Source organism: Lemur catta, chromosome 17, assembly GCF_020740605.2.
Source record: "Lemur catta isolate mLemCat1 chromosome 17, mLemCat1.pri, whole genome shotgun sequence".
Taxonomy (NCBI): domain Eukaryota; kingdom Metazoa; phylum Chordata; class Mammalia; order Primates; family Lemuridae; genus Lemur; species Lemur catta.
The window spans coordinates 50,733,005-50,748,566 of record NC_059144.1 but is presented as its reverse complement, the minus strand read 5'-3'; the positions used below and the strand labels follow the sequence as shown (position 1 = coordinate 50,748,566).

The following is a 15,562-nucleotide window of genomic DNA, read 5'->3' as shown; positions in this document are numbered from 1 at the left end:
TGCTGGGCAGGCTGCGTCCAGCCCTCAGGAGGGTTTGCTTCAGCCACGGCCCACAGCCTTTGGACCCCGCACTCCACCTCAGATAAAGGTCTCCCGGCTGGAGATTGTGATACAGCCCCCTTGGGGATGATCTGGCAACATCTACAAAATGACCAGAGTAAGTACCCTTTGACCTGCTGCTTCTGCCTGTAGAAGCCTCCCTCCAGGTGCCCTCGAACAGGGGTGCGTGGGTGTCGGGGCCAGGATGCTCACTGCGGTGAGGCCGGAACTCACAGTCCCTGGAGAAGGCTGGGGGGGAGGACGGTGGGCTCTGACGGTCCACACTGCTGCGGACCCCCAAGGGCCAGTTTCCCCACGGTGAGATACAGGGGCAGCGTGTGAGCAGGCCAGAGTGCAGGACAGATGGACCCCTGCTTTCAGGGGCAGTCGGGTGTCTGGAATCCCTCCGGGAGGGGGACTGGTGATGATTTCTGCTTCCCAACTTGTACTCTGAGTACAAACAGCTATTTCATCATAGGCCTGCATAACTTTGAAATAAATTTAAAAATCAAACCTTTTTAACACTGGTAATATTTAGAAAATCCCATACCACCTGGGGGTACAGTGGGGGGGGTGCACTAGGGGCAGTGGGGAGGGGCTCAGTGGGGAAGGGGTGCAGTGGGGAGGGGCTCAGTGGGGAAGGGGTGCAGTGGGGAGCTCAGCTGGGAGAGGCGCCATGGGGAGGGGTGCAGTGGGCAGGGGGTGTAACAAGCAGGGGTGCAGCAGGGAGGGGCACAGTGAGGAGGGGGTGCAGCGGGCAGGGGGTGCTTGGGCATGCAACGGGTTCCCTGAGCAACTCGCCTGTCCGAAGGCAGATGGCCCAGATCGGGGGGCTCTTGTCTATTGTTAGGGCACAGCTTGGAGATGGCTGACAGCCGTGGTCTCAAGACCCCTGGGCCACCTGGAGAAGTTGCCACAAGCCCTCTGACCCATTTCTGCCCACGACATGAGTTGCCGCCTGCTCCTTGTGAGGGACAAACAGCTGGCCCTGACACCTGGGTGCCTCGTGACCTCCCTTTCCCAGGTCAGGAGCTCTGGCCCAGGCTGGGGCATGGATGTGGGGCTAGGACTTTGGGTGCAGAGTCCCTCACGAATGTCCAGTGTCCAGGTGAACAAAGGTCCCCACACGCACATCTGGCATGGAGGTGGCAATGCACCCCACCTGCCATGAGTACGCTTCAATTACAGAAAGGCTCTGAAGTGCAGGACCTGTAGCCCCATGCCCACACCCACCCAGCTGCTCCCGAGGGGGAGGCGTTACCCCACACAACAGAGGGGGGAAGGAGGCTGGGGGTGGAGGTCAAAGGACCCGCAACTGGCTCTGCAGCTCCAAACTCCAGTGGGCACCATCCTGCCGGAGAGGTGGAGCTGGGGGGAGAAGGGGCAGGGGCTGAGAGGGCCGAGCGTCCTCTCTGACCTCCCAGACACCCCCCCTGCCCGCAGGCACAGCTGCCCAGCCCTTCTCCACCCTTGGGGGCAGGTACACCGCCCCTGCCGGAGTGTCCCAGCCTCATCTCAGAGGCAGGGGTAGGACTCTCAGCCGGGCAAGGGGACTTCTGGCCTTTGTTCACGGACGGACAGCCCCTTCCTGGCTGCAACCTTGTGCAGAGAGCCGTGTCTGGTTCTGTGCTGAGCCCTGCTCCTCAGCAGCTCCGCAGTCACTACGATCCCACGTGTTTGCTACCCTGCTGGACACACACTGTTTATTTTCGGACCTACCCCAAATGTACAGACTTCTTCTTGGCCTAGGCTGCCCAAGCATATCAAAGTCCCAGTGGGCCCGGATTTGTTGTAGGGGCGTCAGAAGTCCCTCCTGGCCCTAAGTCAGAGGCAACGGCGAGCCTGCTTTGCCCACTTCAGGCAGGTAGGGCCCTGGGAGCCGGTAATGAGCGACCTGGTGCAGGTCCGCCCCGCGGCTGAGCGGCTGCCCGTGCAGCTTCCCTTCACCTGCAGTGGTGCCCGCCCACCTGATGCCCAGGCTTGGCGTGTGTCCTGGGCCCACTGCGGTCCCTGCTGCCGCCGTCCCCCTGCTCAGCGCCTCCGCCGAGCCCGCAGTGGGGAAAACTGCCCGACGCCCGACATCCACCCTGAGCCGCAGTGCGGGGGGCTCGGTGGGGCGGCCCCAGGCGGGGACCCTGCGTCTGGGCTGCGGGCATGAGCCGGCTCTCCAAGGGCGGCGGGGCCGGGAGGGCCGCCGTCCCTGGCTGAGGCCGAGGTCCCCTGGCCCGGCGCGCGGGGACGCGGAGCAGGACGAGATGGGGCACGACCCGGCGGCCCAGCGCACCGTCCCCGAGCAGCTGTCCCGGGGCGCAGGGGCACCTGCCGGGCTCGGGCTCTGGGGCCGGCGCGTCAGGGCTGCAGCGTCTCCTCCGCGGACCAGGGGGACCACGGGGACCGCGAGCGCCCGCAAGCGCCCGGGGCTGAGGCCGGGAGCCCGGCGCGGGAAGAACCGCCGCACACCGGCCACTTCCCGCCCGCAGCCGCGGCGCCGCCGGACACGCCCCACGTGACTTCCCAGGCTCGCCCCTCCCCCGGGCTGCGGCCCAGGCCCGGCCGCGCGAGACTGGGACCTGGGCGCGAAATCCGTCCCGCAGGGGGCAGCGCGCAGGCGCGGCGCGTGGCGTCCCGGCGGCGTTCCCGGCCTGCCCTGCGCGCGCTGACGTCGTGCAGCCTGTTCCCCTCCGCTGCCGCCGCCGCTGCCGCCGCCGCCGCCGCTGCCGCCATTGGAGTCGGTGCCCCCTCGGCGCGTCCGCGTCTCGGCTCGCCGCTGCTGCCCGCCTGCGGCCCGCGTGCTCTGCAGCCGCCGCCTGGCCAGCGCCCCGGGACTTGGTGGCGGGGCCCGGGGCCGCGCGAGCGGGGGTGACAGGCCCGGCCTCGCGGGGAGGCCCGAGCCGGCGGGCGCCCCGGCCCCGCGCCGCGCCGCGCCGTTCATGAAGCATGTCGGCCACCAGCGTGGACCCCCAGGTAGCGGGGCCGGGCGCGGGCCGGGCGGGGTCTCGGGGCCGGGGGCCGGGCCGGGGGCGCGTGTGAGCGCGCCTCCCGCCGCGGGTGCTCTGGTCGGTAACTGTGTGTTTCCTCCCCCGGTGCGTGCGGCTCCCGCGTCTCGGCCCGCGGCGGCGCAGCGAACAAAAGGGCAGGATAACAAAGGTGAGCGCGGCCCGCGCCGGGCGGGCTGGCGGGAGGGCGCGGGAAGGCCGCGTGCGGCCGCGTCTGGAGCGGAACCCCGCTCGCCCCGCCGGCTGCGGCCGTGAGACGGGAGGTGTGACGTTTCCGGGAGGTTTGACAGGTCGCAAGCGGGGCCCTCGAGGAGAAGGAGCTAAGCGGGAGCTCGGGGTGGTGCCAGCCTTTCTCCGCAGCTAAGAGCGTGCACTCGACGGGGCGGGAGCGGGGAGGCCGGGCCGGTGGGCGCGGGTGGACGGGGCTGCAAGGCTGCCGACCTGGCTCCTGCCCTCGTAGGCCGCTCGCGGGGAGAGGCCGCTGGCCCCGCAGCCCAGCGGGACCCGGTACTTAACAGCCCTGTTTTCTGAGTCTGTCATTACTTGTGGCAGTTTGGCCTGGGGTAAAGCCCCAGAGCTCACTCCCGGGAGAACCTGGAAGTGACACTTCACGTTTACTTGGAAGAGTGTCACCTCCGAGGGTGCATCATGTTTTGAGATTGGAGGAGGCCCGGTGCTTTATTTGCCGTTTTTTTTTGTGGCCGAGCGCTGTAACGGTGCAAGAGATGAGCCTCAGAAGGTTGCTCCTCAGTCTTTCTCAGCCATCCCCGGCCTCAGTTCCCCACGGGTGTTTGGGCTTTCAGAGGCTCCATCCTCCTTCTGCAGCAAGTAGATCTTAGACCATGTTAATTTCACCACAGTTACGATTTCCTTGCATTGTATTGTTTGGGCCTATACTTTGTCAATATTTCACCAAATTGTGATTACATCTCTGTTAAAAATGTAGCCTGGTTTATTGAGAATTTTGCATCAGCATTCTAATTAGTGTGTAAACATCAGTTATATACTGATTGTGCCCATTTTAAAATAAAAGCATAATTTTTTACTAGAAATGGCTGGAAGTAGACTTTGATTTCTGTGCTTAAAGGTAATGTTCAGATTTGAAGGTAATATTTTGCAACTTCTTGTTCTAGTACAAAATGGTTCTTTGCATCAGAAGGATACAGTCCATGACAATGACTTTGAACCCTACCTTTCTGGACAGTCAAACCAGGTGAGTTTATTTTGTTAGCATGTTTTATTCTTTAATTGGTTTTATTTGTTTTGTAACACACCTTTACTGTCACGTTCTGATTTTTAAGTCATCCTAAACAACAAAGAAGCAGACCGTAAAGTGTTAGAAGTGATAGAGCTAACGAACTTGCTTTGAAAACTTGCCTCTCGTTAAACTCGGGCATGAGTGTGTTGAAGACAGCTTTCTCTCAGGAGGAAGTAATATCCCACAGGCTGGGATGCAGACACTTGTTTGGCTCGAGTCTTTGTGGGTCAGTGATGTGGTACCTTTGACAGAGTGGAGGTATGCATGTTTTTTGAGTCTTGTGGTGTGTTATTTTTAGCTCTGCTTGATTGAAATTCTGGTCTGGGAGAGCAGCTAAGAGCTGGACTGTGGAGCCAGATGCCCTGGGTTTGAGTCTTCACTCCAGCACTCACTCTCTGACTGTGTGACCTGTGTCAGGCAGCTTGCCTGCTCTTGCCTCAGTTTCCTTTTCTGTGAAACACAGATAGTAGTAATTTTCTAGAATGGTTGGGAGGATGGTCTCAGATGGTGCACATAAGGTGCTGGCCCACAAAGTACCAGTACAGGGTCCAGTAAGTTGACAGCCCTGTTTTCTTAGGCAGTTCAGGGTTTCTCTGACTTGGCACTAGGCACATTTTGGACGAGAACATTCTTTGTTTTGGGCTGTCCTGTGCATTGTAGGGTGTTTGGCAGCCTCCTCCACCTCCACCCACTAGATGTCATTAACAACTCACTCTCCGCACCCCCATGCCCAGTTGTGGCTACCAAAGATGTCTTGCCAGATGTTTACTGGGGGACAAAATTGCTCTGATTAAAAACCACTGGGCTGTTTGGACTTGAGGTTTAACCGTAGTATCTGCCACTTTAGAAGTGTGCCAGGCACATTCGCCTGCTCTCTCTGCTGGGATGAAACTAGTCTGCTGTTTCCTTGCTTGTCTGCTAAGTTGTCTACATGTCTTAGAACTTCTTGGAACTTCTCTCCATCCTTCCTTCTACTGCACTTGCTAGGTCAGCAGCTTAGAGCCCAGGAACCCCTGTGCACACGGAGCTCCCCCAACCCCCCAGGCTCTTGGTCACCCTCTGAAAATCAGCCCCTTCTCTGGGCAGAACAAGGCCTTACAGGACAGACTTGGTAATGGCAGGAAATTAAATGGACCTATTTTTTTTAAGATCTTATTTTCTACTTTTCTTATGTGATTTTAATGCTACAACAATATTAATTTTAACCAAGAAAGGGGGAGGGCAGTGGCTTCAGTACATTCAAAATGTATTTTTATAATGTAGGAGCTTTTGTGTTATTTGGGAAGGTTTCTTTTAGAGTGGAATATATTAATTTTTGATGTCAGTGGGTAGTCTTATAATTCTCTTTCACCCTTGGGGAAACCATGGGGTAAGACCATTGATTGAACAGCTTTAAAACGGCCTTTAGTTTGTAAAGATGTGCGTTTTTCAGCAAGGTGATTAATTGGCACATTATGTAGGTAAACCTATGCTCTCGGTTGATTGATTGATAGCAGATTTCCCAGAAATACCAGCTGAAGTGGATGGCAAGAAGCATGCAGCGTGGGAGAGCTCTCCAGTCCTCATTTTCCTGGTCCTTTTATTTATAGATGAGGGACCTGAGGCCCAGAGAGGCCACTGTTGGCCCAGGTCACGGAGCCCATGTGTGGCACAGGGCTCACTGAGGGAGGGGAGTGTCTCTTCCCCCGCCCGCCCGCCCCCAGCATTCAGCCCCCCAACACCTTTTTGTCTTTGTGTTGCTCATTCCTTCGTGTAGGGCCATGATGTCATTTTGCCTCTTTGCCTTAAATTCTCCTTGTTTTATTGTTTCAGCCATGAGTCACTTGGGAGTTGTTATTACTGTATTTTTCTATGTTTAGGTATGTTTTGATACGTAAATACTTACCCTTGTGTTTCCGTCGCCCACGGTATTCAGTGGTCACGTGCTGTTCAGATTTGTAGCCCGGGAGCACTAGGCTGTACCACACGGCCTCGGCGTGCAGTAGGCTCTGCCACCCAGGTCTGTGTAAGTGCATGCCCGTGTTCACACAGCGACGCGGTGCTCAGAAGGTGCCCCGTGCTTAAGCAGCGCATGACTGCTTGGTTGTCAACACACTCATTTGCCCATTTATATCTGATAGAAAGTAGTGAAACTAAACTTTTTTTGTTTTTCTTCTTTAATAATTGACTGGTGTTCAAAGTGCGATATGAAACATTCACTTTATGAGACAGTTTCATGAGTTTTCCTGTTTGTGGTTCCCATGCTGATCATTTGTGATCAGTCGAAGTCACTTCCAAGTTCAGGGTGCCCTAGAGCTTCAGCGTGGCACGTCCTCACTCAAGTGTTTCTCGTGTGGTTCAGTTGACATTTGTACCTCTCTGCTTGCTCCGCGAGAAGCTGCTGGCCTTGAGGGTTACGGCTTCACTGTGTTTTACTGTTGAGGTTTTCAAATGACCTAGGGATAATAATCACTGATTATTTAAATTTTCTGTTGGCTCATTTGTTGATTGATTGATTAATTGATTGATTGGCAGGGTCTTGTTTTGTTGCCCAGGTGAGTGTGCAGTGACCTGATCACGGCTCACTGTAGCCTTGAACTCCTGGGCTCGAGCGATCTTCCTGTCTCAGCCCCCTGGCTAGCTGGGATTACAGGAGTGCACCACCACACCCGGCTAATTTTTTGAAGTTTTTTGTAGATAGGATTTTGCTATGTTGACCGGGCTGGTCTTGGACCCCTAGCCTCAAGTGATCCTCCTGCCTTGGCTTCCCAAAGTGCTGGGATTACAGGTGTGAGCCACTGTGCCCAGCCTAAAATTTCTTTAATTTTTTGTTTGGAACGTTTGTTTGTCAGTTTTGAGTTCACAAGGAAGAGCCTTAAGAATCCAAAGTTGTATTTCCTTTGTTAGTGGGCTCTAGTTTTGCCTTAGTTTTGTGAGTCCCAAGTTGCCAGAGGGGCTGCACTGAGAAGTTGGGCTGTGGAAACATTCGGCAGTCCTCTGAGGAGGCTGTTGAGTAGTAGCAGGGAACGGTTCTACCTGCGTTTTTGTCCTTAAGAGGGTTTGTTCCGTGCCGCTCCTTTTACCGGGAGCAAAATACACTTGCTCAGAGGTATTAACGTATTAGGAACAAGCTTTGGATTTGTTTTCATGACTTTAGCCTGTGCAGCTACATCCCTGATAAATGAACTGTCACATTCATAACTTTGCCCGTGGAACTGGGGGGCTGAGGAGCGTTTAGGTTGCAGCACATCTCGGCTGTGAGCTCCACGCTGGTGCCTGGCTGTGCCCGAGGCAGAGGGAGGCTGCAGGCTCTGAAGGAGGCTCACCGTGTCCACTGTGTGTGCCCAGCACACGTCTGGAGTGAGTCGCTGTAAGATTAGACCAAACCGTCATCCCCCACACGCTGCAGAGTGTGACCAGGGAGGGCGTGGAGGGCGGCCTGCAGCCTGAGGCTTACTTAACTTGTACAGAAAGAATCTCGGTTTCTTGTGTACAGAATGACTTATTTCAAATAGCTTTACAAATTAACTGGCTTTATGTTTAGAGTTTTGAAGGAAATGTGGCAGATGTAGTAGAAAGTGAGCTGTCGACAAGATGGAAGTAAAAATTGAAATTGGGCCCATAGCGCCTCAGGGCTGTGCCACCCAGCGAGTGTGGGAAGCATCGGCAGAGCCGACCTAGAGTGGGTTCTCCTTCGTGGGTCGGGGCTCCGTGAGCGGCAGTGCCCTGAGGACGGGCTCTGAGGACGGCGGCCCTGTCGCCCGGGCGTGGGGGATGAGTTTCGGGGGGTGCCAAGGCCCAGGGCTGGGCACGTCGTGCAGTCAGGGAGTTGAGAGCAGTTTGCCGGGGCAGCCTCACGGCCGTGGAGACCCTGGCCTGCTGTTGGGAACATCTCGCTGCCTTTCAGGGCTGTTGCGTGCTCTGCTGTGCGGTCAGTGTCCGCCCCCAGCCTTGTTGCTGGCAGGAAGAACGGGGCTTCCTTCCTGACTCCGGCTGCCTTTAAGTGCATCACCTCTTGAAGGTGGAGGCAGAGCGAGGGTTGTGGCTTGGCCCAGTCTGTCACTGGAGCTCAGATCCTTCACACGATGCTCTGTGTTTTGAGAGTAAGGCCTGGATTGTGTTCATCATTGATTTCTCTCGGTCTTGACTCTGTCCTCGTGTTGGTGACTTTAGCTTTCCTTCTGGAAGGAATAGTCCAGTGCTGTGTAAGTCTTGTTTGTGCTCAGCCTGTGCCAGGTGAGCGGTGGTTGGCATTTCGGTGTCTCTGTGTGTCGTGAACGCGGTCTGACCCGTGGCCTGCTTGTCTCTGCAGAGCAACAGCTACCCCTCGATGAGTGACCCCTACCTGTCCAGCTACTACCCACCGTCCATCGGATTTCCCTACTCCCTCAACGAGGCCCCGTGGTCCACCGCAGGGGACCCTCCGATTCCATACCTCACCACCTACGGACAGCTCAGTAATGGAGACCATCATTTTATGCACGATGCTGTTTTTGGCCAGCCCGGGGGTCTGGGGAACAACATCTATCAGCACAGGTTTAATTTTTTCCCTGAAAACCCTGCATTCTCAGCGTGGGGCACAAGTGGGTCTCAAGGGCAGCAGACGCAGAGCTCCGCGTACGGCAGCAGCTACACCTACCCCCCGAGCTCGCTGGGTGGCACAGTGGTCGACGGGCAGACGGGCTTTCACAGCGACACCCTCAGCAAGGCCCCCGGGATGAACAGCCTGGAGCAGGGCATGGTCGGGCTGAAGATTGGGGAGGTCGGCACCTCTGCAGTCAAGACCGTGGGCTCTGTCGTCAGCAGCGTGGCACTGACTGGCGTTCTTTCCGGCAGTGGTGGGACAAACGTAAGCATGCCAGTTTCCAAGCCGACCTCATGGGCTGCCATCGCCAGCAAGCCTGCGAAACCACAGCCCAAAATGAAAGCCAAGAGCGGGCCTGTGATGGGGAGTGTGCTGCCCCCTCCACCTATAAAGCATAACATGGACATTGGCACCTGGGATAACAAGGGGCCCGTGCCCAAGGCCCCGGCCCCCCCGCAGGCACCGTCCCCACAGTCTGCCCCACAGCCCCAGCCGGTGGCTCCACCGCTCCCAGCTCAGCCTCCCCCTCTGGCCCCACCACAGTATCAGAGCCCCCAGCAGCCCCCACAGACCCGCTGGGTCGCCCCTCGCAACAGAAACGCAGCATTTGGGCAAAGCGCAGGGGCTGGCAGTGATAGTAACTCTCCCGGAAATGCCCAGCCTAACTCTGCCCCCAGTGTAGACTCCCACCCCGTCCTTGAAAAACTGAAGGCTGCCCACAGCTACAATCCTAAAGAGTTTGATTGGAATCTGAAAAACGGGCGCGTGTTCATCATAAAGAGCTACTCGGAGGACGACATCCACCGCTCCATCAAGTACTCCATCTGGTGCAGCACAGAACACGGCAACAAGCGCCTGGACGGCGCCTTCCGCTCCATGAGCAGCAAGGGGCCCGTCTACCTGCTCTTCAGCGTCAACGGGAGTGGGCATTTCTGTGGGGTGGCCGAGATGAAGTCCCCCGTGGACTACGGCACCAGTGCTGGGGTCTGGTCTCAGGACAAGTGGAAGGGGAAGTTCGACGTGAAGTGGATTTTTGTCAAGGACGTGCCCAACAGCCAGCTCCGGCACATCCGGCTGGAGAACAACGACAACAAACCGGTCACAAACTCCCGAGACACGCAGGAGGTGCCCTTAGACAAAGCCAAACAAGTGCTGAAGATCATTGCTTCCTACAAGCACACAACCTCCATCTTCGATGACTTTTCTCACTACGAGAAGCGCCAGGAGGAGGAGGAGGTGGTGCGCAAGGTGAGTCTGGGTGCCCCATCCTGCCGCACAGGTGGCCCAAGGGGTTCGGGCAGAGCGGGCGGCCGTATCGCTTGGGCTTTCCCCGTGGAGGTCACTGGGAGTGACTTGTGACATTGGGATGAAAGTCACCAAATAACTTTTGACCACATCCCAGTTTCTAGGGAACGTGATACTTGGCACCACAGGGCATCCGTGGGGCGCGGGGGCGCGGGGGCGTGAGGCCCACCCACCCTCCGAGGCTGGTGCTTTGCAGGGCGTTGCCGCTCCTGGTCGGGAGGCTCTGGTCTCTGATCTAGAGATCGTTTATTTTTCTTTTGAAAACCTAACATCCTGTGGTTTTGGAGATGTAAATGTAGTCCGAGTGGGTAGTAAAGACAATGGAGTGGATGGGTAGTTTGGATTCCAGACATTTTATGATAAATGAACATGTATGTTTAGATCCAGTAGCAGCAAACCTTTGGTTTGGTCTCGCAGTGATGGTCTGATTTCCTGCTGTGCTTGAGCAGAGCTGGAGTCGGAGCTGTCCCTACGCACTGGAGTGAGTGTCTCCTCCTCAGAAGCATTGGGCTCAGGTGGCCATAAACTGGCACCAGAAATGGGAAAACAAGGACACTAACGTATGTCATCAAGCTCCCTTTATTTGAGAGGGTCTTCTGAGAATCTCTCCTTTTTTGGTGTTCAGTTGTCCTTTCTTTCATAAAATGTCAGTTGGTAACAGGTGGGTTTCCAATCGTTTTTCAGTCCTCTGTACTGTAGGAGTTGGTCATCTGTGACATCCCATGTCCTGAAGTGTTGTGAGCAGAAGGGCCTGTATGTTGGGTGTACTGGCAATCTGAAGTTACACGTGTCCTAAACAACACAGGATTTGCAAAGACGTTGAGAAAGTATTGGTCCTTCTTTCACTCTTGTGAGGAAAAGAGGATGTCATTTATTTCCAATTACTGAAATTCTGTATTTTAGATCTTCTAGACATAAAATAAAATACTGAATTGCTGCATTTGCAGGGATAGAATAGAGATAATTTTAATGGAACTTTGGTTTCTTGGCTGGCTTTAAACTGGCAGCAGGCTGGGCTGTGTGTGCGCACGTGCAAATATGCAGGTTTTCTTCGTCAGTGGTGTAATACTTGGGTTTTCCTGAGTGCGCTGGGTCCTGAAGTTTTGCTGTGAGCTCAGGGAGAAAATTCTAGTTGATCTGATTGGTGTTTTTAAAATTCTAGTGTCTTGAAACTTACATTATAGCAGCTCAACCTAGGACACCTGCATTTTTGTGTCAGGTCTTGGGTTAAGGTTCCTGGCAAGTGGCCTGCCCCTGGGGTCCGGGGTGTTCCTTGTACCCCTGGGAATGCTCCCAGGGAAGCGATGGGGCTGCAGGGCGAAGCATCCTAGGAAGCGGGCCCAAAAGCTCTTGCCCCACGGGCGTCAGTGTTGTGTTACTAATTCGTGTTATTGAGAGTGACAAAGGACGACCCTGACTTGTTCGCTGGCCAGTGTAGAGGCGGAGCTGGGTCCGGGCGGCTCCCAGCTGGATGGCCTGGCCGGCCGTGCCGGGACTGCCCAGGGCGCTCTGGTCTCCGCTCCGCGCTGGCGGGGTGGGTGCTGCGTTCCCGAGTGGGTCTGAGGAGTTGTGGAGTTGAGACTCCGGGTCTCCAGTGAGGATGCTGAGCAGAGAGTGGCGTGGTCGACCTGAAGCCGCGCTTGCTGGGGAGGCCCGTGGGTTCCTGGATGTTCTCAGGACCTCTGCGGCAGACCCACCTTGGGTTTGTCATGTGCCGTGAGACCCCGTTGCTTTCAAATGCTCATAATTTTAAAAATCTAGTGTTTAGAAGTAAAATATGGTTAACATTTTGGAGGGTTGTCGTCCCGCTATAAATTTGGAAACACCGATTTCTTAGGAGAGCAATAGCTTTTATGGTAGCCGTGTCAGACCAAGTCCTAGATTGCTACGTTTTTGATTTTTTTTAAATCTTAAACAGTCACTGCGTAGGGTGCTTAGCGGGAGCTGTGAGTGCTCCACGCAGCGTGCGTCTCTGTGCTGGCCCTGGCCGTAGGTGCCCCAACCCCTGGGTCGTCCCTGCGTGAGCACGGCCCAACCTAGCAGAGTGACTGACTTTGGAAACTGGGTAAAGGGCAGAGAATCCCAAGAAGCTGGGTCTTTGTTGGTGAGATTCTCTAGCCTTTTGGTACCAGGGACCAGTTTCATGGAAGATAATTTTTCCATGGACAGTGGGTGGGGAGGTGGGTGGGGCTCAGGCAGTGACACTCGGCCCGTTGCCTGACAGGCCACGGACTGGTACTGGGCTGAGGCCGGGGCTTGGGGACCGCAGCTCTAAAGTATGAGCTGTACTCGTTAACTGGTTTTTTTATTTTTTTTTTTTGAGAAATTTTATGAGTAATAGTATTTTTTTTTTTTTTAAAGGGCACATGGTGAACTTTGTAGCAGCTTATGAGGGTTGGAGGGAGACAGGACACTGGGAAGTCCCCTCGTGAGTGGCTTTAACAGCAGCTGTTTGACTCAGAGATTGGCATCTTTTTAGGAACAGCAATACCTCTTTTTTAATGAGATTTTTTAAAAGAGAATTTTTAACGGAATGCAAAATATCGCGTTCTTAATTTTTCCAGTTTTACATTTCAGGGGAGGGAGGAAATGTCGACTTTCAGAGCTGTGGTTGTCTGCCCAGCGCTTTAATCCAAATACCCCGGAGCCTTCTCGGGACGGGGGCAGCCTGTCCGCCTAACCCGAAGGCACTCGTCCGTTTTAGCAAAGAGGAGGGTCCGTCCAGATGCTGGGTGTCCGCCTTGCGGTTTTCTCACTGATCTGAGTCTCTCTAGAAGGGCCGATGAGGATGGGTGCGCCCAGGACGCGCCTACCCGGCAGGCAGCGCGTGCTCTGTGACGAGCGTTTCCGCGTCCGGTTGCCGCGCTGTGAGCACAGACTGCAGGGGCCCCTAGGCCCTGCTGGTTAGCAGCCAGGCAGGCAAACGTGGGACAGGCTTCAGCTGTAAGTCCCAAACCTGTGTGTCACACGTACTCTGGAAACGGTTATTGTCTTTATGGACGTGGAAGATAAACGTGGCCGGGGCGCCTGGCCTTGCGTGGTGCCCCCGTCTGCGGGGCCCGTGGTTTCTGTTTGGTGTCAGAGCAGACGAGGCTGGTGGGAGGGCTGGGCTGGTCCCAGGGACGCAGGGCTCGCTCTCTAGCCTGCAGGGTCCTCTGGGCCACTGAGGTTTAAGGGAGATAAAGTGCAGCCAAGCGGCTCCCGCGTACGCAGCACACTCGAGTGCCCGGTGAGCACACCCAGTTTCCCGTCTGGCGTTTCCCACGCAGAGTGACGGTGGCACAGGAGGGCAAGCCAGGGACGGTGGGCAGGGTCTGCAGCACTCGGGTGACCCTCGCGACTGCGGCCATGGATGCTTTTCTGCTTGTCGTGCGGTCCCCGGGGACGGGGTTGGGGCCGAGTGCCAGGCCTCGCGTGCGGGTGGTCCGCACGGCCCGTCTGTGTGCGGGTGTGGCGTGGGAGCCTGAGCAGGGGCCGCTGCGGCTGCAGGCACCCTGGACGCGCTCCTGGGAGGGGCCCTCTGCTTACCGTCTGTTAAACTTGCCCTCTCTCTTACAGGAACGGCAGAATCGAAACAAACAATAAGGACAAGCCGGTTTCTTACGTGTTCTAACATTGGACTTTGAAAAACGGTTTTAAAAACGTGTGCTTGGTCAGCTCCAGTGTGTTGTCCTGTGCAGGGGTTGAGTGTCGCATCTTTTACCTTCTTCGTAGTTTAATTTGCCCAGATGGATCTCCATTCATTTGTATTTTTTCTATGTATCATGATATTGTAGAACTCACTAATAAAGGAGTATTTTTTTGTCAGCTTATCAATCAGACTGACCTAATGGGAAATATAAATATCCTTAAAAACAAAGCAAAACAAAAACCTAATATATCCCAAAGATTTTTTTTTTATTTTGGCAAAAATTATGTTCTTATGTCCACATTTAGTCTCTCATGATAAGCCCTGTACTTCTCACAAACATAAGAAACTGTGAGTTGTTTTGTCACTTAGAGCATCTATTAAAATCTCTTAAAGTGCTGAAATCAGAAGGTTAGTGATCACCTCGTCCAGTTGGTTTGCCATTTTTATTATCTGTTGTGTCTGAAATGCTAATCTGCCCGTTTGATTTTTCTACTAGACAGAAAGGTAAATTTTAATTTTTTGAGTCTGGTGGGCACGTTTTGTTTCCGTGGAAAACCTGTGGCCCACACCCTGCTGCTGCTGTGTCCCACGCTGCCCTGTGCCCAAGCCCGCCTGGTGGCGGGGAGCGGTCCGCCGTGCGGGGTCGGAAGGACTGTGAGGTCTGGTTCAGTGTTCAGGGTTCCTCGTTGTTTGCAGGTTGTTTTAATTTCCCGTCCTTCACCTGAGAATCGTAGTGCCGTTTCCACACCAGGAATGCTGCGCTTGACACGTAGGGTCTGGTGGGACAGAGTGTGACAGATGATGCCACCGATTGTAAATTTCACCGTGAGTGTCTAATTTCTTTTCCTGTTGAATGGGTAAAAACAAACAAAAAAACCTTTTAGGAAATGAATTTGCTGTCTGTGTCTTGTGGAATGAGGGACCGTTGAAGAAACCGCCACCTGGAGCTTGAGTTGAAGCATGAAAATGGTGCTCACGCCCGACCCGCAGCGCCCCTGCACGCGCCCGTCCACAGCAGCCTTGCCGTCCCGGGAGCAGCCGCCTTCTGAGCTGTGTACTCCAAAAGACCCTCCGAGTTAAAGTTTAAGCTGTATCATTTAGACTTGTATTTAGAGCGTATCACTTCCTCTGAACTGTCACTGCCTGTATGGAGTCGTGGATGACATTGGGTGACTTTCCTCTAGGAGAATACGAGCCTTAATAAACACTTATTTAGCAAATCTGGTGTCACTTCCTTCTTCAGCCCTGCTTGATGGGTGAATGTTTTTTGAGTTTTTGAACTGCAAAGCCATTAAAGGAGTCACTATCAAAAAAAGTGTGTGTGTTTCTCGGGGCTTGGGGTCTCTATTCTCTTGTTGCTGGTGGAGTGAGTTAACAAAGACTAAACCGCATGCAACTGCACTCACGGCTCATAAATGTGCAGCCGTGCAGTGAGTGGAGACCCGTGACACCCGTGTACCCCCTCCTTCCTGGTCCGGCTTCTCCCATCCCCCATCCCCCTGTCCCCCATCCCCCGTCAGTGCCTCTCGGTCGCTATCTGTTTCAAATTGCCGGCACCAGTGCGCTCCCTCTAAGTATTCACGCACATCAGGGAGTTTGATATTTGTTCAGTTTGTTTTCCTTTTGAGATAAGATTTACAGACAGTGAAATGCACGAACCTTAGGTGCACATCTGCAGAGTTCTGACAAGCATGAGATGCAGGTGGAAGGTACCGGCGTCACGTCATCCCAGATGATTCTCTTACGCCCTGTCCCAGGCAGTCCCACCT

The 15,562-nt window shown here is 54.9% G+C and overlaps 1 protein-coding gene across 1 annotated transcript; it reads left to right on the top strand.

The window, feature by feature from the left end:
* The first annotated feature begins 2,690 nt into the window (after nt 1-2,690).
* YTHDF1 (YTH N6-methyladenosine RNA binding protein 1) lies at nt 2,691-15,013 on the top strand. The gene is made up of 5 exons (XM_045529348.1): nt 2,691-3,003; nt 3,162-3,186; nt 4,169-4,248; nt 8,585-10,105; nt 13,721-15,013. The coding sequence occupies exons 1-5, from the start codon at nt 2,977-2,979 to the stop codon at nt 13,745-13,747; spliced, it is 1,680 nt and encodes a 559-aa protein (XP_045385304.1). The 5' UTR covers nt 2,691-2,976; the 3' UTR covers nt 13,748-15,013.
* The last annotated feature ends 549 nt before the right edge of the window (nt 15,014-15,562 follow it).

Bases quoted from the DNA above. Each gene is read 5' to 3' on its own strand.
- YTHDF1 (XM_045529348.1), top strand. From the start codon at position 2,977: ATGTCGGCCACCAGCGTGGACCCCCAG. The intron at 3,004-3,161 runs GTAGCGGGGCCG...GCGGCGGCGCAG, and splicing joins CCACCAGCGTGGACCCCCAG to CGAACAAAAGGGCAGGATAA. The intron at 4,249-8,584 runs GTGAGTTTATTT...TTGTCTCTGCAG, and splicing joins TTTCTGGACAGTCAAACCAG to AGCAACAGCTACCCCTCGAT.